The 27,219-nt window shown below is 46.9% G+C and overlaps 1 protein-coding gene across 1 annotated transcript in view; it reads left to right on the top strand.

The window, feature by feature from the left end:
- LOC135911822 (dual specificity protein phosphatase 22-like) overlaps positions 1-27,219 on the top strand; it is a 101,572-nt gene that overhangs the window by 23,173 nt on the left and 51,180 nt on the right. Inside the window, exons 2-3 of the mRNA XM_065444160.1 lie at positions 1,754-1,876; positions 3,728-3,844. Of these exons, the coding sequence (XP_065300232.1) occupies positions 1,856-1,876; positions 3,728-3,844 (138 nt within the window). The 5' untranslated portion in view covers positions 1,754-1,855. The remainder of the gene's footprint in view (positions 1-1,753; positions 1,877-3,727; positions 3,845-27,219) is intronic.

Below are 27,219 nucleotides of genomic sequence, written 5' to 3' on the forward strand. Positions count from 1 at the left end.
GCCTGAATACTGATATTAACGATTAGTATTCATTTAATATCTTCTTTAAATTACAAAATTCTATTTAAGTACACTTTCCTTTTTACCTACTGCCACCCGATTCATGGCCGATTTGCCCGCAGTGGGTTCAGCCATATCCGTAGGCACCAAACGAAACCAAACGCAAATGCGCGTCTGTGGACTTACATTGACGTGAACAGCGTTGCGCCGAAGCGTCCGCTGTTTCCTTTTTTTTTTCTGTGCCCTGTAAGAAGCTTACTTTTAGCTCACCAGCTGAATTGTTATAATTTATTGAGTGTTTTCTATAGGATGAGCTGGTTGTGGTGATAGCCGATGCGACTCTGCGCGATCCCTTGTTTGAAGTTGTACTACACCGTCTCAAAGCTCCGTTAGTCGAATAACGCACTGTTAGCATGCGCAGATAATGTGATGGAAATAAAAAAAAAACTGTATATATATTCCTTCCGTCATTTTGTTGATTACTAGCACGTGGTCGGTGCATTTATACTGTGGCGTACAATACACTTAAGTAACGTACTTTTATTTATTTTATGAGTCGGTTATATTTTTCTGTCTCAAGAGCCTGCTTTTCATAACAATGATATTCCCAATCAGCAATAAAAAAGAAGCATTCTGGGTAAGAAATTTCTCGACAAAACAAAACGGCTAAGGGTTTTTCCACTGAGCAACAATGAGGTTTTACCTCCCGCTCACATGCGTTCACTCGTTCACTCAGATATTTACATAAGCAGGACACCAATGAACATAGCGGGTACGCTCCACTGTGATATCGCATTGTACGTTAAGAGAGAGGAAAAAGGATAAATGAAAGGCGGGCAGGTTAACCACAATTGAGCCCGGTTAGCTACCCTGCACTTTAATGTGGCGAAGGCAACAGCGAGTTGCCGACGATCTTGGCAAATGACGCTTTTCATACGTGAACGGGCCCCATAACGGTCTTCGCACACTAGAACGCTTTGTAAGAAGAGGCGCCCGTCTACGGTGATTGGGAACATATTGCCAGCGAAAGCAGCCGCTCTGTGGTAAACTCTTCCTACGAACTTGGCCTCAGGTAATTTTAGTAATGGGTCAAATACGGCGTGTCTTGGAGATCAATTTTCCTGCTGCTGTTCAAAAGTAATTCGCCATTAACCTCACTGCCACCAGCCATACGAGAAAAGAACAAAAGACAGAATTCTCATTAACAGCAAGGAACACGGATATTGTAGTGCAAAAAAAAAAAATGCCTTGTCTTTGACAACAGCAGTTTTGTTAAAGGCACAGGCATGTACCTCCCTTCAACTGTGAAACCTGAGAGGGCCACATTTCATATCTTCAGTACAGGACGCTGGAAGCAGGATGACGCAGTGTATAGTACGGAGCTGTCATTGCAGACGCCGTTCCCGAAAGCGACTCTCGCTGTAAAATAAACCATTCTAGCCCACCGTATAACACCGCGTTGGCAGCGACAAGCACGCTCCCGGAGGGACGGCGAAACGCTCGCTATTTCCGCGCGAAAAGCCGCCCTATATAGCTGACAGCACCATGAAGGCGGTTGCGAAAAACCGCGCCTGGACTCAGGAAGCGAGCTGCATGCAGGCGCCGACCGACAGCGACGCGTTAATTACCGCGCGTTTGAAAATGCGAGTACTATGGCGAAGAGTCATCACAGAGGGACTGCGCGAAAAAAGCTTTGGCCGCGCGCGCATTCGGCGGGTCTAATGGCGGCGCCCCCCTCGTTGCCTCGCTTCAGATCCCGACCGCGCCCGCTGGAGAGTCCGGTCGGGCTGCAGCAGACCGCAGCTGAGAACCCCTGCACCATGAAGCCACGGAGGGCCCTGCTTCAACCAACAACATGGGTAATGGCATGAACAAGGTGAGGGCGCCGTGCTTTGCTCACTCGCTTTGTGCCGCGTTTACGGGGCCAGAGCGAGCCACGGTATGGAGCGCGAAAATTAAGCCCCGCTGCGGTCCTGGTTATCCTAAACACAAGGTCGAGAAAGTCTTTTCAGGGCGCTCGAAAGAGCTCCAAGCCTGCTACCGCGCAAAAATTGCAGAGCGACGTGAACGAGGAAGGGGGAAAAAAGAAAGAAAGAAAAGCCTAAAACATGCAAATAAAGAAACCTAAGCCCTTCACTTAAACATTTTCGCTCCCTTTCTTTTTTTTTCTTTCTTTAGTTCCAGTAGTAAACGTATCGCTCTATTAGGGAAATAAAGTTTGGAAAGAAATAGCGTCTTCTGGAAAACAGCAAGAAACTAATTGGGCAATTTTTTTTGTTAGATTTAGAAGCGGATAAAAACAATATAAACGTTGTTATTCCTCTGATGGCTTCTCGAAATATCACCATTTTTGGAGAACGGAAGGCGGTCGAGTAAAAATGAGTTTAGAAATTCCCGTGCCGTTTTCCATTTCTCATATAACTGCCGCGCTTAAACGCGCACTCGTCTGCGTTCTATAAGCGCTCATTGCTTCATGCATATACGAGCGCATCTGTCGGGTCTTTGGACGTATACGTCAACTTGAGGCAACATAATACTTTCAAATGCATCTTAGCAATATTGATAGGCATGCGGAAGCTGGCGCTGAGTCATACTAGCTGAAACCAACGGAGCGAAACAGGACGGAAGTGCAATTTCTGCCGTCTGCTGCTCGTTTTCTCTCTTGATTCATTTTTGTTTATCTTTATTTTTTTCGAGCTGCTGTTTTCGGATGTGCCTTCGAAATTCCGAGCTTTCAGTAGCAGTGAGCAATGACACAAGCGAGGTTTTTCGACTATAGTAGAGCACCGAGCACCGACGTATATGCTTGTTTGTGCCTTCTTCCTGTCGTTATGCTTTTAAAGCACATTTACGTCGCCAGTCAGAGTGTGCGGTCGACTGCACTTACCCAGCGAACGACAGAGCAGTACACACTTCAGTGGTCCTTCCATGATTTGTCAAGCGTTCGGAGAATTTCCTTTCTCGCAACATATGCTCTGTCGGAAAGCACAGCCCTGTTTTCGCCTCGCACGTATGCGCACTAAATTGCCAATAGGTGGCATTCACAGAAGCGAAACCGCTCCCGTTGTCTGAAAAAGCTCTGTACTTAACGTCAGCTTTTTTGATGACTTCAATTTTCGGGGGAAAAGCCCTAACGCTAATAAAGCTAGCTCAAATGCTAAGAAATGCTTAAATAACGTACACGAGACGAGAAAACCCACGCATACTTGTCAGGGTACAGTTTGTCAAATTGGCATACGTACTGACTGCTTCACGGTTATTCCCAAAGTAATAATATATGGGCATTAACGTCCAAATGATGCACAGGAAGCCACGAGAGAGTCTCTCCTTGATTGATCCGGACTAATTTCGGCCATCCGGGGTTCTTCAACGTGCGCGTAAAACGAACGGGCCTTTTTATATTTTCCATTCCGTCCCCATCAGGACGCGGCTGCGCGGAAAATCGAAGCCACGCCCGTGTGCACAGCAGTGGAACGCCGTATTCGATGAGCCATCGCGGACCATCCGCGATGGCTCATCGCAGACCGAGGCTCACAGCCACGTGCGCTATGACCACGAGGCTCATCGCGTATGTGGCCATGGGCTAAACGCTATCATCGCGGCTCATGGCTGGTACACGACCAAACAACGTTGCATTCCGTCCCGTCGAGAAGCGAGAGGTAGCAGCGCGTTAAAAAAACAATAATACTAATAATAGAACGGAGGCGCGGTGCGTGGGCTGTCGCAGGTGCTGCCGGGGGTGTACATTGGCAACTTCCGAGACTCCAAGGACCCCGAGCAGCTCCAGGCCAACAACATCACGCACATCATATCCATCCACGACACGGCCCGGAAGCTGCACGAGGTGAGAGAGCTTGTACAGTGCATGGCACGCGCAGATACAGCGCCTTGATGCATGGACTTTAAGAAAAGAAAACATGCAATAAACACGGCGAATGTTTAGAGCTGTGCCAATGCTTTTCAACAGGAGCCTTTCCATTTTTTTTTCTACTGCTGTTGTTTAATGTCGTCGTTGTTTCTAAAATTTCACAATGAGTTCTCTTTTGGATTCCCGGCGTGCTTCAAAAGAGAGATTGCCCCAGTTATTCCGTTACACCACTTTGAGTTGAAAATTTTCTCTGTGTTTCTCGGTGTGTATGTTTACTTACTACACTCGATGGACTTTCTGTCCCGTGGTTCATTCCCATGACTCTTAACTTAGAGAACTGGTCCACGTGTAGGTTTACTTAAGCTTCTGGGGCTGAAATCCACAAAGTTTTTCTTTCGTAAGTGCGTTTTACCATTAGCCGACCGCCTTCGCTAATAACATTTCCAGCATAGGGACTGGCTGAAATTTTCTCTTACGAACAATTCTAGCGTAAGACGTTTTTTGTTTTAATACGGGCCCTGATGTGTTCGTTGACAGGCGGCACTCTGAATTATATTGGCCGCGACAAGCAGACAACGAAAGCATGGAACCGCTATTCCTCGAACTTGAGTTATTGTGAAGGATTGACACAATGGTAGAGCGTGCCAAACAGCAAAACTTGCCATTTCCCTCTTACCATTGCTATTAGGTGGCAACGAATGAAGTGAAAGCGCCACTAGTGCACACCTATGCTTCAAGATTTTACTTTTTTTCTAGACTTGCAAAAAATAATCTACTAACAAGCTCGGCATTGTCAATATATAATTTTCTACGGCAACGCTAATTAAGCGAAGATATGCCCTTTGTACTGATTCATTAACACTGTCTTGGCCACTTAACTTCCTGCCTTCGCGTCATAAATTTACAGTGGTCAACAACATTTCGTCTAACCTTTGCGGCGTCACGTCCGGTGTCCCCCAAGGCCGTGCGCTAGGTCCATTACTCTTTTTAATATACAACAACGACTTGCCCGCAAACCTATCATCCTCAGCTAGGTTGTTCGCTGACGACTGCGTCATCTACCGCAATATTCAATGTGTCGATTATCATTCTGCTCTCCAAAATGACCTTGAACTAACCTATATATGGTGCGCACCTTGGCAGATGTCCCTTGACGCCTCCAAATGCAAGTTAATCTCGCTTAGTCAAAAGCGCACTAACTCAGTGTTTCCCTATTCGATTGACAATACCGTAGCTTCAACTGCCCCATCGTACAAATATCTCGGCGTTTATCTTTCATCAGACTTATCCTGGACAACGCATGTAGCAACTGCCTCATCCAAAGCTTCTCAATCTCTCGGCTACCTGCGTAGAAACTTGCGCAACGCGCCTTCTAATGTACGAAAATTAGCATATCTTGCTTATGTTCGCCCACAAGTAGAATACGCTTCATCCACGTGGTCACCATATCAAGATTATCTAATCCGCATGTTGTAAGCCATTCAGAATAGGGCAGCCATATTCATCTCTGGCAACTACGACTATCATTCGAGCATTACCCGAATAAAGCGAAACCTTGCATTTCAGTCATTAGACGATTGCCGCGTCACTGCTCTTTTATGTCTGTTTCACAGCTACATTTATAGTAATAACTTTCACTGTTTGCCGCTTCATGCTCCTGTGCGCACATTTCTCGAGGCGTTCACAACGCACTCAGTTTCATGCACATTCATGGTCAAATGCAGGCATTTAACTCATCACCACTACCAAGAGCTATTGCACATTTTCGTCGCTTTTCTGGAGGAGTCTGATGACTTTGCTTTTATTTCCTGAGTGGTTTAGACTATCGTCATTAAAGTGTTACAGCGCTGATCAATTGGAACGGTCTTTCGGATCACATTGCATCCATCTCCAATAGTGAAACATTCCGTGATAACCTGAATTCGTTGCGCGTTATTATTGTACAACGATGTTGCACTTTGCTATTTTTCTGTCGTGTAATTACTGTTGCCCCTCTTACTCAATGCCCTTCAATGGGCCTGTAAGGTATTGTGAATAAATAGATAAATATTTCCAGTGAGATTTTTACCCTTCATACGGCAAGCGATTAGGAAGCCTGTCTTCTTTGGCAATAATAAAACAATCACAAGGTCGTACACCTTAAAACAAAGCGTATGTGACGATTAGAAAAGAACTTGGAATCCCTAAATAAGACAAACCCATATTAATTTTCGACCTGCGAATACCACTTTTTACTGTACGAGCATTACCGTAGTACTTTCTACCATCCCAGTGTTGTCAACACTCGTGCGCGCTTAAATGCAGCATATCTTAAGAGAGACCAAAACACGGTTGCCCCCTGCTTGCGTGAAAACACGCCGTCTTCTGCTCTGTTAAGGGCGTACCAGAGTTACTACTGCAGATGTAGTCTCACCGACTTGATAAAAGACAGCACAACCTATACAAGCGTGCTCGTAACAAGCCCGGCGTTTGCGGGGGCTTGCGCAAAAAACCTGCTTCCGGCCGGAGCCCAAAGCTAAGCAAACACGTGACCAAGTATAGCGAAGAAAGTGGTCTTTCCTGCCCTCCGGTGCCCTACTTTCCGGTTCTGGATGTGAGTCGGGTTAAATAACAAAGGAGGAGGGGCACCGGACCAAAGGACGAAAGCGGCACGCGCGTGTGCGCGTTTGTGTGAGCGAGTCCGCGCGCCCCCCGTCACGCGAGCCATCAGCGCCGAGGCACGGAGACGTCCGCCCCGCACACCGAACCGCGCGCGGCGCCACGATGTCCTTTCGACACGCACAGCCGGCCACGGCAGCTCATGGTTGAAATCAATACCCGCTACCATTAGTATGCGCCTTCCAGCGCCCTTCGACGCCTGGACTGCGTGCCTCGACTGCGCGCTCCGCGTCGGGCGCGCCGGGGACTCGAGGACGGATTAGCAAAGACTTTCGAGCGAAATAACTATTCGCAAGCACAGCTTCAACGGCCAACACTCACAAACATGGAAGTGACGGCGGAGGTGCAGACCAAAGACACGACAGTTCTTGCGATAAAATTTTTGCGAATCCAACCCCGCGTATTTTCGGTCTTGTCTAGTCGGGAGATCAGTACTCTTTCTTGACGTCCTATAACGCCAGTACTATAGACGCGGTACAATTCAAGCTTCAGCCCTTTCCTCATCCCCCCCCCCCTTTATTTTTTGCTCCAAAGGGTTGAGAATCCGATAATCATTGTCGCTCTCCCCGCCGCTCTTTGTCCTGCAGTACAGGATACATCGCCTAACGCCTACCGGCTAATAGAAAAACCCGCTAGGTGAAACGTGTTGCGCATACGATGCAGTCCGCGTTATTGCGCGTGCATCTCCTGATTGGTTCATTTCGTTCTGTCGGTTGTAAGCTTTCGCCACTTGGGTTTCTTGAATCTCGAAAATTAAATTCCTCTCCCTTGCTAGTCATGCAAGGGTGGTTCACTGGCCCCTTGCGCCAGACGTACCAAAGAGAGCGAAGTTCGCGCGTCGGAGAAGCTGATTGTAGTTGGATGAGAAAAAGCGATGAAAATTGAAATCACGATTTCCAGTGCATGTGCGCTGCTTTCAAATTGATATCACGCGAATGAACTCTTTTTCGGGACATGAACCGACACAGCCTAACTTGCATCATTTTTGCTATTAAATACAGAAGAATTCTTCTTTTTCCAACTTTCTTTCACTTGTGCCGACATACGAAATGCGTTATTTAGATGTTTGCTTGGTGAAAAAATGCGATAAATTTTTTTGACTAGCGTGTTTAGCTGTATGTACTTGGCAGAACGTTTTCGAATAACTGTAATCGCAAAGTAGAATGGGTGTGGAGAGGGATGCGGCGGGGAGTTTTTTGCTGAGATCGCTAGTGGCGGCTTACGGCAAAGCGTTCACAACAGTGCGCGTGGTTACGGAATACAAATATCGATCAGTGCTGTAACACTTTAATGACGATAGTCCAAACCACTCAGGAACTAAAAGCAAGGTCATCAGACTCCTCCAGAAAACTGACGAAAATGCCAGAGTGTCGTACGAACCGCCCTAAAGAGGATTAGATATCGTCATTACAAAATGTTCATTATGTTTTCCTGTCCTTTTGAGATTCAGCTCGCCCTCCTCCCTCTTTTCTTCATTTTTTTTTTCAGGCGAGCGGATTCCCTATTTGTTCACAAAAAATATAATAAAATAAATAAAACTGTTTATTCTTTTAACCTGGAGAACGTTACAAGTATAGCGCAAAACAATTTCGGCAAGCGTTCCCTTGCGGCATTTTATTCTTCTTCATTACATATCTCAAAACTGCCATTCGTTGGGAGGGAATTTCACCGACAGTCCAGCTGTCAGGACGCACGCGAGGTGCTTACCACGGCTTTGTACTACAGAAAGCCTAACAAAAATGTCTAAATACTACGACGCTGTATAAACGTTCGTTCACGCTGAGCTTCCCACGCGGGCTGATTCAATGAATTTCAATGCGGTCCCCTAAAAACCGATTGCCCTTTGCGTTTTCCGGACTGCATTTCATATTTCTCTCAATATCGCGTAGATTCTCACAACGATTTGTTTGTCAACATTATCGATGTTGTCTACACGTCATCGCACTCATACCCTACAACTTAGATCCAGTAATCAAAAAGGAAATCAAATTCGTTGCTTGTCTGTCTGTCTGTCTATCTATCTATCTATCTATCTATCTATCTATCTATCTATCTATCTATCTATCTATCTATCTATCTATCTATCTATCTATCTATCTATCTATCTATCTATCTATCCTTCTTTCTTTCTTTCTTTCTTTCTTTCTTTCTTTCTTTCTTTCTTTCTTTCTTTCTATCTATCTATCTTTCCTTTTTGTTGTTGTTGTTGGTCACGAACGAAAGATTCGCTATAGAACGGCGCCACTGATCTGTCCAAGCACGACTGAAAACAATGCAATAGCAAAGGCGCTGGAAAATACCTAGCCATTTGCTCCCCTGCCTAGAGCTGCACAAGTTCGGTCCCTGATTGGCTGAAGCTGGCTGCAACCTCGACGTCGCGGTTATACTGCGAGAAAGTCCGAACGCTTCAACGAGGCGCGGACTCGTACCGTGATCTCAGCATTAGGTCGAGGAACGTGCGCCTCCAGCCAAGGCGCGCACATCGAGGCTGCCGCCGCGGCCACTCAACCGATCAGAGAAATGCAGCACTGGCGCCGGAATGAGGACCATCCGCGGAATCTGGCCTCGGAAAGAGGGCGAACGCGCTCGTCGTCCGCTCGGAGCCGCTAGTGCTGCACAGCGCGCGCGCGTGTACTCGCGGCAGAGCGGCGCGCAACACGTGAACGCCAGGAATACCCGAACTGGAAGCGATGCCTCAGATTGCGGCCACGGGCGCCTGATGTGCAACACCGGTCGTACGCTTAACGGGCCGGGCCGGAATGCGCGAGCCCTCTTCATCGTTGCTCGAGCGAGCGTGCTCCACTGTAACGCCGACACACTCACCTCCCATCACTGCTGCGTCGCCTGAGCCAACCTGCGTATATACCTCGCCATTTGCATTTGCGCTTCCCTCCGCGAGTCGGGGTTCATCCAGCTCCGACTTGTGCACTCTCTCTTCCCATAAGTGTGCTGTTTATTTATTGACAGAGAAACGATTTTTCTCGCTCCGAAGTTATTCGCAAACGCCCCCGCAGTCACAGGGCACCACTGGCGCTACAGAGCGGCTCGCAAGAACGGCCGACGGACAGCCGTTATCAGCTATTGCTGCCCAGGAGCAGCCGTCCGCCAACAAAGATATTAAACGCACCAAGTTCTTTTATAGCGAAGCTGTATATGGTTAGAGTCAGGCACGTACCCAAGGGGGGGCCCGGGCAACCCCCCCCCCCTTCGAAATTTGGACGCATACACCTCCCCCCCCCCACTTTCCGCCCACGCCACCATTTCCCGCACACATTCCTAAGGCGCCGCCAAATCAATGTTGAGACTTGACAGTTATTCGGCGGTCAACATTTTGCTGCCTTTTTCACTCCTTTTGGATGGCGGTAGTTATCGGCGTCTCCTGGGATGTGATGGCCAGTTTCCTCATCAATTCGGTGCCTGCGCGATGAACTCGAGATGCATTCAGTTGTTACCGTCTATTCAACGGTCACGCCCATCGTTGTTGCTTCGTAAGTTCAACCTTCTTCGTGTAGACTGATCCAGGGACGAGGAAAGGGATTCAGTTCGTGGTCAGCTGCTCTGTATGTACGCGGAGCGAGTTGCGGCCAGACAAAACGCCATTTGCGTTTAACTTTTCTTTTTGTTTCAATATTTCCTCGAGTGACGGCTCGCCGCGACGCTGACAGATTCTCGGAACCATATACCCGTGATATGGGTTAGATAAGGTGGAAAATAAAATAATGCGAGATAGCATCCATCATCAATCCCTGTAATAATCTTGAAACTTATAGGCAAATTAATATGACTGTCATCTGTTAACTCGTCTGGTTTTTCCCTAATTGTACAGCTCTTTTCGTGCAAAATTGCCAACTGGAAACAAGAGTCGCAAGGACTTGAGAAATTAAGTGATGTACAAAGGGAGAGAGCCAAGGCAACAGCCAAACAGGAAGAGAAAGCGAAAATTAACAAATGTAACAGTTGTTTATGAAAATATTCATGGATCAACATCTGTTTATTTAAAAAGGAAGTAGAGAAAACGCTGCCGGAAGTGGAGGACAATTCCGTGTGTTCAGAATGACGCTTCTACAGTTATCATTCGAGCCGCTTAACGTTGCCACTTCTCTGCTGTGCTTATGTAGATGTTTTTCTAACCTGCCGCGGTGGGCGCAGTACGTTAGAATCGCAGCTTCCTGTGCCACACGCGGTTGTACGCGACTGGCGGCCACGCATCGTTATGCAACTTCCCAAATAACAATAAGAGTCGGTTGTGGCTCTTAACTTATCAGAGCAGTAAACGAGGGATCCAAAAGAACTGTGATTGTTCTGCAAATATATATTTCTGTATATTTCTTCCAGAGATAATTCAAAAGACGCTACTATGGTGGGATACAATTTAAGAGGAAGCTTTAGCTCAGGCCCAACTCTGAGGCGGCCTACTCATATACACGTAAAACGCAAAAACGTTTTTCTGAGATAACCCCTGGACCGATTTTAATGAAATTTGTTGCATTTGAGAGAGGCAGTTAAATTCTAGTGACTGCTTGAAGCGGCATTTCGAATTAGTGCCTGAATTTCGTTAAAAATATTTTCATATATTCGACAGTTTGAAAAAAAATAGAAGCACGAAGTTTACAAATCCATAGCTCTGCATCACGAACAGATGTCGCGGTCCTGTAAACGGCATAGATTAGACTATTCCAAGCGCACAAATTCGATAAATCGTTTTACAACTTATGTGAATTTGTTACGTTGTTTACAAGGGTTCTGCAAAAGGTGTATTTCCATATTGCTAATTTTTTTTAGATTCATATGTAACATACCACTTTTGTCTGCTTTAGATGTACTACTAGATGCAATTCACAGAATTGTGATATCATTTTTCGTTGCCGAAAGACAAAGTTGTAAACTTGATAGTCTCGTTTTCCAAAAATTTCGATTTTGATAATTTTTAATAAAAATTGACAATATAAAGCAAAAATTCGAAACCAACAGTCACTAGAGCTTAAAGGTATCTTTTAAATCCAATAAACGTCGTCAGATTTGGTGCAATTGTTGCTGAGAAAAACGAATTCTCCTTTTACATGTATTTAGATAGGAGCACCCGAGCTAAAGCTTCCTCTTAAGTCTGCAATGAAGCCCTGCCCGCGCCCTCATAACCGCCAGCCACTGTTCCTCCGCGAGGCTGCAAATAATTCGTACTTCAAACCTCTTCTGTTACCCAAATAAGGCGGTAACTATAAAAATATAATTATTAGCGCGTAATTTTATACCTTTCTCCTCGCCTATTATAGTGGAATGGCGAACGCGTAATTCTTTGTGGAACTGAAATAACATGCTTGCTTCGCTACAACTATTTGTTGTGAAGTTTCACTTCAGTTGGCAGTGAAGTTTCATGAGTAAAACGGGTTCAGCAGTGAAATGAACTGCACAGCAGACTTTTGAAGAGTGAAATGCTCAGACTCGATACACTTTGTCCATGTCTGTTGCACACCTCAGTGTTTCCGCCGATGAAAAGACTTTTGAAGAACAGCAGACGCTCCGGAGGTGTCAAGTACGACGTCATGTATGACGACGATTTTTTTTTTGCTGCTGTCATTGGCTGGCGGAGCAACACAACTCCGCGCGGTCCGTGTGGCTTTGTTTCCAACTACTGTTTTTAAAGTTCTATTCTACTAAAGTAATCTTTATTTTACAGTTTCTCTTCTTTACTTGTTTTTGGCAGTGTTGTTACTGCGCTTCTTTCCTGCGCAAGTCCATTTGGCGCGGTTCTTTGTTTGCCGAGTAAAGGAAAGGCGTATCGCACAGGCGTACCTGTAAAATACACCTTATTTCATTTCTTTTTTGTGGTTTTACGCGTTTCTACGGCGAATGGTGGGCGTTATTCACATTTGTACTAGTAAAGGTACTTAATGAAGGGAATTGCGCTAAAAAAGACACGGACGAGTAAGGACATGGACGGGCGCAAACTCGCGACTGATTTTATTCAGAAGGAACACAAATATATATACCTAGATTCTTATTGCCTAATCATTGCCTAAGCGCACATGCCAAGAACGTTTTTTCTTTCTTATACAAATTTATACTGGAATCACTTACACAATCATCACCTGACTTATCAATGTAAAAAGCCTCTGCGAGTTCACGTGCGACCTGGTTACGACTGCGCCTTAAGATTTTGGTTCTAGCCAGCAAAGGCTGGCAAGCTTTATCAGGCGTAGCCAAAGGGCATGCGCCGCAATGTAAGGGCAAATTTGACCCTTTTTCGTTGACCATAGAGAGCTTGTGTTCCCTTAGTCGTTCATTTATACAACGGCCCGTCTGGCCAATGTAAACTTTTCCACATGTCAGGGGAATTTCATACACAACCCCGACCGAACACCTGACAAACTGGGTGGCGTGACGTTTGGTGCAGTCTCGCACGCATTCCTCGCCGGAGACAATCCGGGGGCACAAAGAGGCCAACTTGCGCGGGGCAGAAAATACCACCGGCACACCGTAGCGATTGGCCACATTCTTCAGGTTGTGGGAGACCCTATGAATATAGGGGAGAACCGCCGGTCTGGTCTTCGGTTGACCGCCACCATCTTGAGGTGTTCTAGGATTCAAGCTTTGCAGAAGCTTCTCTGCCACAGCAGCCACGACGGAAACGGGAAAACCAGCCTTCTGCAACCTGCCAATCTGATTGTTGAGGCTGTCATTTACCAGGTGAACACATGATTTCTGCAGGGCTTCCTTCAGGCACAGCATAACAATGGCGCGTTTTATCGTCTTAGAATGAGCGGACTCAAAAGGCACCAGCTCTTTCCGGGCTCGTGGTGAGTACATCCAACACGTGTGATCTGGTGTTAAAGTGATGTTAATATCTAAAAACTGCAAACTATCTTGTTCAGGTAATTCGTGGGTGAAGGTTATACCCCTCCCGTGTCGTTTAAAGACAGATAAGGTCTCTTGCACGGTAACCGTGTGTGTCAAACCGGGTTGCTTCTTAAACATCACCAAATAATCGTCCACGTATCTAAAAACTTTAAGAACCATCTTGTCGTCCAAATAACACACCAGATCACGATCAATGCTGGCCAGGAAAATGTTAGCCAGTACCGGCGCCACACAAGACCCGATGCAAATGCCCTGACGTTGAACATGAAAATGGTTGTCAAAAGTTACAAAAGTGGACTCAAGATAAAATTCTAGTAGCTTCATGAAATTGTCCACCGTTAGGCCGCTAGTATTCTGAAAATCTACTACACCATTTTCGTCGATGCAAGACCTAACTGCACAAAATAGGTCATCATGCGGTATAGAAAAGAACAGGTTTTCTATGTCAAAAGAGACAGCGTAGCCTAAAGATGAGGAACCCTGTAGGAAAGAAACCACATCACCTGAATTCTTCACTACAAAAGGGTCTTGTATAACTAAATTCCTTAAACACTTTTGGAGAAAAGAGCTAATCTCTCGTTGCCACGTATCCCTTTCACTCACAATACACCGGAACGGCTTGTCATCTTTGTGCGTCTTCACGGTAAAAAACAGTTCTAGGCTATTGCGCTTACAGTTGTTAATAGCTCTTGAAAGTCTATCTAAAGCCAAGTCCTTGCACAGTTCTATGGCTTGAGCCTTTACCTTGGAAGTCTTCAGGTTTTTGGTGACAAAGTTCCTTCCGACGGCCTCAACGGCTTTGTCATGAAACATCCCCTTTGGTAGCACGGCAAATCCCCTCAGGTACCCCCCCCCCCTCATTTGCATAGAAAAGTTACCTTGGGTTGCCCCCCCCCCCCGAAAAAAAATCCTGGGTACGTGCCTGGTTAGAGTTCCATGTATCTTTTTTTGTTTGTTTGTTTGTTTGTTTGTTTGTTTGTTTGTTTGTTTGTTTGTTTTTCAACAATAAATAAAGGTTAGTGGGGTGCCGATCCCGGACATAGTGCACCACCGGGCCGGGGGCAAAGCGGAGGCAAAGCACGCACTCCACCAATAATAATAATAATAATAATAATAATAATAATAATAATAATAATAATAATAATAATAATAATAATAATAATAATAAATGAAGATCCATTGTTTCAAGTCGATGGGTATGCTGAAATCGTTTGTGAACAGTACATGGACTCACGAGCAGGGGGCGTGTGCCGTACAAACGAAAGACGGAATTGTGATATCCACAGTTTATATATCTCCAGGCACACGCAAGTGCGATATGAAGAAGTGCATGGGCAGGCACTTTGCATAGTTTAGCCGTGATAACGCTACCCCTCTAGTCATCGTTGGCGACTTCAACGTGGATATTTCAAAACTAGACAAGAAATGGTTCACTCAGTTTGTGCTAGAAGAGTTTGCTTTGAAGTGCCAAACCAATCCAAGTCGCTCAACTGCTCAACAACGATCTTGTAAAGATTTAACTTTGGCCAAGAATACAGCTTCGCTGGTCATACACCTTCAGAGAGTGGAATGACTCCTGAATGTCTTTTTTTTTTCGTGAGATCCGCCTTGCTAATATTCAGTTCACTTATCACGATTTTCTAGCATTTGCCCTCGCGCACCACTTTGGCAAAGTGAAAGTTTTTCTTGAATACGGGGCATGTTACCCGAGTCACAAAGGCCTTCTTTCGTAAGCTAAACGCCATAACTGATTGCTGACGACATTAGTGAAAGAAAACAGAGCTGCCTCGCTACCATCGCTATAGAAAACAGTGCTAGGTAACTTTATGTCTGCCGCAGGACTGTCTCAGGGCCGCTTCCATTTCTGTTCATACCAGTGATATTGCGTTAAACGTTCCTACAAGATTAGGTTGTCCTCGGATACTCGGATTCCAACGTACCAAATTTCCTGCTGTAATTCCTGAACATCACTGGATGTTGTTTTGAAAATAAATAATAACGGTTTCCTATCCCGATTTACCAGCTCCTGTTCTTAAACAATGTGTGTGTGTGTGTGTGTGTGTGTGTGTGTGTGTGTGTGTGTGTGTGTGTGTGTGTGTGTGTGTGTGTGTGTGTGTGTGTGTGTGTGTGCGTGTGCGTGCGTGCGTGTGTGTGTGTGTGTGTGCGTGTGCGTGTGCGTGCGTGTGCGTGTGTGTGTGTGTGAGTGGGTGGGTGGGTGGGTTGGGTAGTGAATTGCCGCCTTTGTGTTACGAATATCGTGCGAGAAACGCTGCATGCTGTTTTGCGCTCTTAGGCTGCCCTTTGTGTTTTCAAGTACATTTTGCCCGCTCGTTTTTCATCTTACACCAAATAAAGGCACTCAGCTCTCTTTAAAAATCATAACAATGAAAAAATACGAGAGATAACAGAAAAAGGCGCACGATGTTCAATGCGAGTCAAGCTCCGACACTGCGTGCAGGCTGCAAAGGGTAGCCGAAAGCATTCAAAAGGAAAGTATCGAGCAGGCGCCCTGAAAACCCATTTTTCTTCGTAGAACGCCTCCATCTCGCATCCGGCACAGACAGATCCCCGCCCCGCCTCGGCCCAGCTTCTTTGCGAACTCCGGCTGCAGGCCCCAAGAATAGAGTTACCTGACGCCGACACATCAGTGACACGGATGGTATGCTGTGACTTCCGTCTGACCTGCTTCAGGACATTCAAAAAGTTCTAGTTCACTGACGAAAGCGCAGCGCGGATCCGGTGTTCAGGCGCAGACTGCAGTGTTCGGAATTCACGAGCCCCGGAGCGCCACCCCTTGGCTCCACCGCTGGGAATGGTGCGCGGAGCAACGGTGTGAGGCCGCATTTCAGCTCCGACGACCGCTTCTCGCAGAAGTGCCTTAATTATCGATGTGCCGTCTCGAGGATGACGGGCTCCCTAAACTCCTTTGTTCCTCATCTTTGTTCGGAATTCTCGGGATGGCTTTGGCCCTGACAGATAATTTCACTAGCCGTTAACCGCTACTGAGTTACGTGATATCCTCCCTTCATTTACCTAGACAAAAGGTTATGGTTGTGGAAAGGACAGTGACGATTGTTATCGAAACTGCAATTTCAGTAAGGGCAGAAAATTACCAATTCAGCATGAGGTCCAAAAAAGTCATACATGGAGGCGAGGACGAGACATTAGGACGCGAGCGCTCACTGGCACTTCGTGACAAAGCAGAAACGGCGAAACATTCTTTTTTGCTGCGTTTCTTTGGAGGCTGGCTGTCCAAATCTTCGCGTTTCGATGGCGGTTCCTCGAAACAAGGTAAACGGCAGCGACAGTGGCTCATTTCGATTAGCTGCAGATAGCGTAGAATGGACATTCTTTTTCTCCATATAGTCCAAAAATGCACAGGACCCCGGCCGCCCGAGGCATGCTTTACTTGCTCTTCTTTTCTACCGCTGCCGATTGCCCTTTCAGCTTTTGTTTGATTGGACCGATGGGAAATTCGCGACGAATTGCCGGCCGCGTAGTTTGAACATGCTGCTGGAAGGCGGCGACGGGAAATATGCCTTTTATAGTTTCTGCCAGCCGAGAAGTGGCGGCTCTTGTACGGCGCTGCATCATTTTGGACCACGCTCAGTGGCTGCTGTCGGTCCTGAAGAGCTGCTGATTGCCATGTGCCGGTGGCTCTTGTTCCAGTGCTGCCCCTCATATGATATCGTTGGAGTCGTTTGACTTCGACGGCCCACGGGCGTCGCACTCAGCTGATGTTAACTCTGCGTTGCTTGTGTTCTAGATGCGTGTTACATAGGTTGCGCCGAGACTGTGCCATATCTAAACGTTATAGCATACGTGACCAGCAAACATAAGAAGGAATGGTATCAACATTGTTTGCGCGACCACTTAACGCATCACACGGCCGCTTTAGTCGTCTTATTGCAAGAACAAAATATTTGCAGGCACTGCTCATTTCTTACCTGAACTTTCAGTTCACGCCAGACATCCTTCAGCCAGCGTAAACTGCCAATAAACGCGGAAATTACGTATTTTGCATCTGAAATGAACGAGTGCGAGCATTCTCCAACGCCAAAAAGACCGGAACGTCTCGCGAAGGCATTCGAAGCCTCCCTCGGATTAATACAGACTGGCGTGAACCAAGGATGAGATTCCGTGGAAATTTCCAGGTGCTGCTGTCCGGTCTTCAACCATGAGATGGCCGTTACCTTCTCCCATTCTCTTAGCAGCTTTTCCCCGGCTGAAACCGTGCGACGTTGCAATTTCTGTGTGCAGTCTTTCTTGTAAGACTCGAAGCTATTGCGCGTTTTAAACGACCTTGTCGACAGGCTGCGTACTGGATTCCCCGTAGTTATTCCGCTGCTCCATTGCTCCAGAGGCAGCGAGAGGCAGTACTTCCCGCTCTCCTGAGAGTCAGAGCGCCAGGCGTTACGCAGAAGCCCTGTAACAACGCCCAGCGACAAATCCTGCTACTGGCGAAGTGACCTTGAAACTTCTTGGCGAAGACTGTTCATGGAGGGGGTAAGAGGTGGGGGCCACTCACAAATTATGCTGTAAAAAAAGAAAATTACCATTCACCCGAGTGTAACACGAAGCTACAGAGGAAACCCAATACGGGTTTCTCAGAAAAAAACCTTCCTTAGTCGACGACAAACTTCCTGGTCTGAGGATCTAACTCGAGACCAAAGCCTTTCAGGGGCATTCGCTCTACCATTTGAGCTAACCAGGAGACTAGTTCTTCACCTGCGAAGCTTTCTTTATGAGAAACCTCTCTTACGGTTTTCTTATAGCTTCGTTCTAATCTTGGATAGATGACAATATTTCCTTACATGAAACCTATAAACGTCTGTGCCAGAGACATCTAACTGGCTAAATAATGGCACAGTACCCCTAAAAAGAGTGCTTTAAGTACTTAAAACATCCCTGCTGGTCCGACAACAACCAATGGCTCGCTCTCTCCGGGCGGGAACTTCAGATGACCCATAGTGAGGACATCAGTCCCGTGATTTCAATTGTGTTCAATGCCTATACTATTTCGAGCCGGTGTGCGCCGACCTTGAACCCCCGGCTGCTCTCGATTACGACCATCGCCCTACACGTGATTTCGAGCTAGGGTGGGCTAAAATGCCGAAAAATTGCGGAATCTACAACTGAAGTCATGTAATCTGGGGCCGAACTTGCGAAGCTGGTCGCACGTCAGGGGAAGGCGCGACTGGCCTACGCACTTGCGCTGGCCAACCATGGCAGCCCGTGACACGATACCTAAGGCGCTGGCCAATTCACGAACCGTTCTTGCGTGTGAACAGCTTGGCAGATTGAGCCTATCACTGGCTGACACCGGCTTAACCTGCAGCAACACAATTTATTAAGTGACATTAGAACTTGCAATCACTTGTCACGTGGTTACCACCACCCGTCGACCACGAGGGTTCATTGAAAATTTCCTCAAGTTGTAGCAGAATAAGTTTGACAGAGGTCTTTAATCATGCCCGCACCCAAAGCTCGCCTCCGCCCCACGCCCCCTCCCCTCCAAAAAAAGAAGTGTAGATCAACGTTCACGAAGAAACTCCCGTTTCTTCGTGAAGTTTCTCTATCGACAATCTTGGCCGGCCCTACTACCTCCCAAAACTACTCGTGTGTATGTATGTATGTATGTATGTATGTATGTATGTATGTATGTATGTATGTATGTATGTATGTATGTATGTATGTATGTATGTATGTATGTATGTATGTATGTATGTATGTATGTATGTATGTATGTATGTATGTATGTATGTATGTATGTATGTATGTATGTATGTATGTATGTATGCGTTGCCTTCAAGCGCCAAGGCTCTCTTGATGAGGTGTATTTTGTGGGTGCCACGGTACTATGGGAAAATCTATGCATATGCGTGAAGACAAGGGTGAACTTATAACTGCACCTCTACATCAACTCACATTGTTTCTCATGGTGTTAGTGAGAAAATGGGGTAGATTACACCATTACATACATAAAAAGCAATGACAATACTGCTAGTTGTTCTGCAGATGCAGGTTAAAATGTCATGGGATGGCTCTCATTTTATTTATGTCGGCTGTACACTTTAAAAATAAAATTAAAGACTAGTATTTAAGCTTGCAGGTGGCTACAGCGTATAAATTGCCGCGATAGACCATGAACATTCTATCCGTCCCTAGCATATGTTACAGTTATATACTTTCAAGCGGTCTTTGTTTCTAGCTGACGTCAGACGTCTGCACTACACCGAAAACAAAGCGAATTCAGGGTGAACTGACGCTGTATTAACCGCGCTTTGTTACGCACCAGAAAAAAATATATAAAGTAAAAAAGAGATGAGTGGTTGCGCTGGTTGTGCTTTTGCCCCTTTGAAAATAAGGGACAAAATCATGCAAGAAAGATCTAGCAACTAACTCTTTTTTTACAAGAGTTCCTTCCTTTACCATTCGATTCTTGACCCTTGTTCGTGAACGTTCCTTTAGTGAACGCTCAAGCTACATTCCAAAGAATAGAGCTGAGCGCGTCCTCTTCACAGAAGTTAGCGCCGCGCTTCACTAATTATTATCGGCGATTACAAAAGTAATTCCTCGTAATCAGGCACCCTAAATGCCTCCTTGAAAACACTGGAGTGAAGATATGTCTCTCAAGCAATCCCTCATCTCAAGAGACGAATGCTAGTAGGGGAGCACTAACAAATAAGAGCGTACCTAAGCCGGAAATGGCAGTTTCGACGAGTAGGCAAGCCACGCTGTAGTTACGATTAGCACGATGAACACACAGAAAGAAGCAAGAAGCAAACAAGCAGGGCCAGCGCTGTCTTAAAATTGGTGTTAACTGCGGAAGAGTTTCCAGTCGAGGCTCGTAAGTGAATGCAAGTGTTAGGGACATATTCACAAACACGTCTCAATTCGACGACCCTTCTCTGCTCCGCGTGCAGGGGGCAGCGCTGCAGAAACCATTTAGGATATTCTCTTAGAATGTCATGGTATCGATCTAGCGATAATTGTGGACATGAGTAGCGACAATGCGGACATCCAGTGGTAATTGTGGACGAGGTCGTGTGTTTTAAGAACTGTAGCGGAAACGTAAAAGAAGCGAACTTTCTATTTTGGATCATGAAGGTGAATACACCTCAATATACACAAAATATAGGCTTCAAAAGACTGACTTGGTGACCTGTGCTACCACCGTAATTCAAAGAGAACGCCCCCATCACCATCATCATCGCCATCACCACGGCCGTAGTCGCTGCCTTTCAGTAACGCTCCCCGGCAATTCATATAGGCTGTGATTGCGTAACTAGACACACTGAGCGTCTGCTCAAAGGCGATGCAGTGCAGGAACCAATGCGTGAGGCGGGCTAGTTGGTTGCTGGAGCTTCCGTTCATATTTGCAGCGCGAACGTAATACAGGCGCACACACAGAAATAAACAAGTAAGACTACACAAGCACTGGACATTAACTGAGTTTATTACACTGCTACACACAGAGATATATGCGCGTAGGCGAACATGCTGCACAAGAGAGGGTGCAAACGCACATATCGACCAATGAGCATCTAGCACATGTTCATGTCCTACAGATACTTGAACTTTTTTTTTGTGCGTAGCTTAAGTGTTTGTAGTACATGAACATATGCTACATATTCATTGGTCAATATGTGTGTTTGTGCCTCCGCTTATGTAGTATGTTTGCGCCTGAACGCATATATATGTTTGTGCGTATACCAGTGTAATAAACTATTTTGATGTCCAGCGCTAGTCCAACCTACGTGTTTCTTTCTGCATAAGTGTGTATCGAGCTAGCGCTGCAAATATGTACGCAGTGAAGGGACGTTTCGCGAGCAAACCCTTAACGCAGTAATCACCGTGGAGCTATACACGTCATTACCGCGGAGATGTGGCGCTTACTTCCACCCGGTGACGTCGAGAAGCAGCGTCGCCTCAATGTGCGTTTCGGAATAGGGTACTAATCATCGCTGTTATTTAATGTTCGTACTCTGACCGTCCGCGACGACTTCTTCCCAAACAACCGTGATGAAGCACGCGTCACCCTGGTGCACATCTGGGCCACCACACAGGCTTGACTCGCCAGAACTGCCTCGTGACGATCTGCAAAGCTCCAGAAAGAGCTGCATCGCGCGGCGAGACAAGGACAAAGGACCCTCATAAACGCAGTCCTGGCGCTCACTCGCGGCTGCTTTATTGCACCACACTACCCGCCCCCTTTATATGCACACAAAAACGGCAACATCAACGAAAGGCCGTGTTGTGCACAGCGGGTCGTAATTTAAACGCGGGTCGTACGGTGCAATAAAGACACCGTAAGTCAACGCCGGTACTGTGTTTATTAGTTTATTTTGTCATGGTTTCATTACGCTGCAGTTCTTGTTACAGCTATAAACCAACTTGCTTGAATCAAGGTGTTAGTCCTGAAAAAGCTTATCTGCCACAGCTTTTGCGTTGTTTTATTGGTTCTAAAACAAAACTTTTTTTTGTGTGGACAAGATGTTTGCAACGGAGGCAATATTGTATGCAGGCGCTATTACATATGGTCTTAAATGAGCCGCTCTTTTCTTTCTCTTTTTTTTAATCGCTTGAAAAGCGAGGCGCAGAATATATTTCTGCTCACCACTCCTCTTGCTTCCGACCTGCAATGGCTACGCCGCATTTGACTGTCGGTGCGCTACTGCAAAGTTTGAATACCCGGTGACGTTTCCGCTGAAATGTGGCTACATTACTGAGTTTGTTTCTTTCTTTCTTTCTTTCTTTCTTTCTTTTGTTTGGTTGTTTGTTTGTTTGTTTGTTTGTTTGTTTGTTTGTTTGTTTGTTTGTTTGTTTGTTTGTTTGTTTGTTTGTTTGTTTGTTTGTTTGTTTGTTTGTTTGTTTGTTTGTTTGTTTGTTTGTTTGTTTGTTTGTTCTTAAAGGCGAAATTATTTAAGCGTCTTAGAGACCAGTACCAAAATTTACAATGAAAACGTCTCTGAACTTTATTCCGAGTTCTACATCGGAACCATAAGACAACCGTCTTGGAAACTATGTATTTATGTATTTATGTCTATTAATAAGACAACGACAGAAAACAATGAGCGCAAAGGAAGGCAACATTGTATTCAATGTAGATTCCGCTGAAGAGCATATTTCAGGCGCTCTTGCGTAAATGGCACTTTGACGCGACTATCTGAAACTTAGCTGAATACGTGAGGGAAGAAACATCGCATACCTCCTGCACACCACAAAGCCATTTAATACTGAAGTGCATCCAACCACGCTTTTTTTTTTCGCGTGATGTTTCTGACGACGATTGACATTTTCCGTACCAGAGTGAGCCCTATGTAATCTGGTGTAAACATGAAACGATTATAGGTTTCAGAAATAGTTGCAACGCGTTAATTCAACCAACGAAAAATGACAAGGCCTTTAGTTCCTGTAAGTAACAATACTTTTTGCTTTCTGCACCACACAATAAGCACCCCCATTTAAACACGCAAAGTTACACGACTATTTCAACCGCGTAGGTGCAGCTCATATCAGTGTCATCAGTCGTGTCGATGTCAAGCATACACACTAGCAAGATTAGGAAAAATTTTTGATGAGCTGTTACGTCACAAAACTGAAAGCCGGCAAAGCTGCCCCGGAACGTGATCATGTCACGCGATGAATCATAATTATGTTGAACCCAGTTCTCACGGTGCTGGATAAATTTAACTACTCCATTGTAAAAATAGACATTACCGCTAAAACTGCCTTAAGGGGAATTATCGTGGTGCGAAGCATTATATCCTTACCTGCGCGCTTGCGAGCTAAACGTTCGTGTTTCTCTTCTTCCGTTAGATTAGGACAGCGTTGCCTATTCCTGGCTGTTCTGGCACGTTTTCAGTTCTCGCGAGAGCAGGAGCAGCTGTGCAGAGTGGCGAGCGGCTCCCGGCGTCCAACTGTTGCTTCAATTTGCGCGTGCCTCCACGACTCATCGAATACCGTAGCTGAGTTTTTGACAGAGACAACGACGATTGAGAAATACTCTTCAAACGCGCACTAGGCTCAAGTGAACGTCAAGTGCTCACGCCGCAGTGCGAAATCCAAGTACTGAGCTCCGACGACATCAGGGTCATTGTGCGCGAAGAACTGCGCAAGGTGTTTTCTTCGTCGCAACTTCAGGTGGCCTCGGTCACTGACATGATCAAGTACGATCTTCGCTGGTCACTGGGAATTTTCGAAGTGCTGCCCGAAGCGCCGCCTCCCGTGCCGGAAGGGATGACCAACGCCGCCGTAGCCCGCCGTCACGCTCCCCCTCCACCGCCGCCGTTCCGTCGTTCGCCGCCGCAGCCGCCAGCTCGCCATCCCGTCGCCCAGCGCAACTAGGAAGACAGACGTATGGCGTGCTCCAGACCACCGCCAGCTCTGCTATCACTGTGAAGCCGGCCACGGCTACCGCCGATGCTCATACAACGACTTGGATCTTGAGGGCTTGCCGTGAACGCACCCCGCCCACAGCAAGGTGAACAGCCTCGTGATGTCGCCGACTACCTCGCCGACTACCTCGCCGATTCCGTGGAGCCCTCGACGACCATCCTGTTCGCCGTTACCAAGCCGCTACCTTTCGCGGCAGCGCCGACCGTACACTGGCCCAGCCTGGGGCCAGTCGGTAAGTCCATATCCGGAAAACTAAAGGCACTGACCGAGAGAGCTGCGGTTGCTGTGCGTCGAAATGCCGAAGATCCTCCGCTGCCGACGACGACGCTTCAATATCTATCTCGACGGCATAACAAAGACACGCCGCCGTCCCGACGAAGCCTCGAAGCCAAGAATACGCCGACAAAAGACCTGCCGACGCGACATACCAGTCATAGATCAACGCGACGTAGCCGTGATCCGACGCCAAGACCTAACTTCAAATAAAAACCCATAAATACCGACCTTGACGTTCTTATAGATGGCCAACACGTCACCGCCTTAGTGGACACAAGAGCCGACTACTCTGTCGTCAGTGGGCCAGTTCGCTGCCAAGCTCAGAAAAGTAAAGACCGCTTGGGAAGGCCGTCGAATCCGGCCAACTGGAGGACACCTGTTAACGCCGACTGGAATATGCACGCCAAGAATTACTGTCCATGACCGGACCTACCCTACGAGCTTCGTTATCCTCCAGCAGCGCTCGCGAGACGTAATTCTGAGCATGAACTTCCTGAACCAACACGGCGCGACCCTGAGGACCTGAGGACCAAGTCAATAACGCTATCCGAAGACTAAGTGATACCGCCATGTCTTGAGTGTGCTTGAAGATCAAGTCAGCGTCCCGACTCGCTCCAGTATCATTATTTCCATCGGCACCGAAACATGCGCAGACGTATAGAAGGCACCGTCGGGGGCGACCAACATCTACTGCTCGACCGCGAAATTTACGTCGCAGGAGGAATCGCTCAAATGAACGGAGGAAAAGCAAAAGTAATGCTGACAAATTTCAGTCAAGAATTTAAATACATAAACAAGGGCACCAAAATTGCTTACATTGAAGAAGTTAAAGCAGCCAGCGATACGCTGGTCCTCTAGGATTCAGCCGAACCTACAACAACGGTCCTTCTTACTGAACCAGCCTTCGATATTAACCCGAGTACTGCCAGGCATAAGCAAGCGGAGCTGAAAGGTCTCCTAAAGCAATACAAGGACTGCTTCTCGTCGTCATCAAGGATTTGACAAACACCAGTTGCTAAGCATCGCATAATAACCGAAGAATGCGCTCGACCACTCCACCAGAGCCCTTACCGAGTTCGACGCGAGAATGTGAAGCTATAACGCAGCAAGTTGACGAAATGCTGCGCGACGACATCATCCGGCCGTCAAAATGCCCGTGGGCATCTCCTGTAGTCTTGGCGAGGAAAAGGGATGCAACTCTGCGTTTATGCGTCGATTACCGTCGCCTGAACAAAATCACGAAAAAGGACGTACACCCTCTCTCACGGATAGACGACGCGCGTTGGACCGACTCTGCAATGCAAAGTATTTTTCGTCGATGGACCTCAAGACGAGCTACTGACAAATCGAAGTCGATGAGAAGAACAGACAGAAGACGGGATTTATCACGCCAAACGGCGTCTATGAATTTAGGGTCATGTCATTTGGTCTTTGCTCGGCACTCGCAACTTTCCAGCATGTAATGGACACGGTATTGGCTTGCTTGAAATGGCAGACCTGTTTAATCTACCCTGATGATGTCGTCGTCTTTACCTCAAACTTAGACTATCACGTTAAGCGCCTTACGGCAGTTCTAGAAACCATCAACTCATCAGGGCTGACCCTGAAATAGGAGACAAGCCGCTTCGCTTACGAAGAACTTCTGTTCCTGCGCCACGTCATCAGCAAGTCAGGAGTCACTCCTGATCCGCAGAAAACAGCTACCATTTTAAACTTGCCACAGCCCATCGACAAGAAGAGAGAGGGAAGGTTTCTTGATCTGTGTGCCTACTATAGGCGCTTTGTCGAGAACTTCTCTCGCATCACGGCGCCACTGACTCTTCTCACTAAATCCGACGTGGAATTTAAGTCGCAAACACCGCAGGTCGAAGCATTTGAGGAATTAAAACGACGCCTGCTGTCCACACCAGTACTCGCCCACTTGGACGAAGACGCCGATATCGAAATTCACACCGACGCAAGCAGCGTAGGCCTCGGCGCTGTCCTTGTCCAGAGGAAACACGGACTTGAAAGGGCCATGTTTTACGCTAGGCTGTCGCTGTCTAAAACTGAATACAATTATTCAACGACGGAAAAGGAATGCCTTGCTATAACTTGGGCTACCACGAAATTTCGCCCTTAACCCGCCGTGGTTGCTCAGTGGCTATGGTGGTGGGCTGCTAAGCGCGAGGTCGCGGGATCAAATCCCCGCCACGGCGGCCGCATTTCGATGGGGGCGAAATGCGAAAACACCCGTGTACGTAGATTTAGGTGCACGTTAAAGAACCCCAGGTGGTCTAAATTTCCGGAGTCCGCCACTACGGCGTGCCTCATAATCAGAAAGTGGTTTTGCCACGTAAAACCCCATAATTTAACTTAATTTTAAATTTCGCCCTTACCAATACGGCAGGCCATTCAAAGTCGTAAGCGACCATCACGCACTCTGTCGGCTAGCCACTTTAAAGGACCTTTCTGGACGCCTAGCAAGGTGGAGCCACCGACTGCAAGAATTCGACATCACCGTGATATACAAGTCCGGACGAAAACACTGTGATGCCGATTGCCTCCCCCGCGCTTCTATTGACCCGCCCCCGCAATACGACCAGGATGACGACTCTGTCCTAGGGACAATAAGTGTCGACGACTCAGCCGAACAGCAGCGAGCAGACCCGGAGCTAAGAGCTCTTGTCGAGTTCTTGGAAGGGAAGACCGACTTTATACCACTGGTATTTAACCGCGGATTGTCTTCGTTTTCGTTGGAAAAGGACGTCCTCGTAAGGAAAAACATCTCGCCCGTCCGCGCCGACTACCTTCTGGTCGCGTCTTCAGTTGTATGGCCAGAGGTTCTCCACACCCTTCATGATGACCCAGTGGCAGGGTATCTCAGGTTTTCCCGTAGGCTCGCGAGGATTCCGGAGAAATATTACTGGCCACACTTGGATGCTGACGTCGCCCATTACGCCAAGACGTGTCGAGACTGCCAGCGACACACGACACCCCCGACAAAGTCAACGGGATTGCTGCAGCCGATAGGCCCTCCTTGCCGACCGTTTCAGCAAATCTGGATAGACTTGTTTGGGCCCTTTCCGACGCCAACATCCGGAAACAAGTGGATCGTCGTGACCACTAACTATATACTTTACCCGCTGCTCCGAAATGAAAGCCCTGCCCAAAGGTAGTGC

The sequence above is a fragment of the Dermacentor albipictus genome, chromosome 1 (genome assembly GCF_038994185.2).
Source record: "Dermacentor albipictus isolate Rhodes 1998 colony chromosome 1, USDA_Dalb.pri_finalv2, whole genome shotgun sequence".
Taxonomy (NCBI): Eukaryota; Metazoa; Arthropoda; class Arachnida; order Ixodida; family Ixodidae; genus Dermacentor; species Dermacentor albipictus.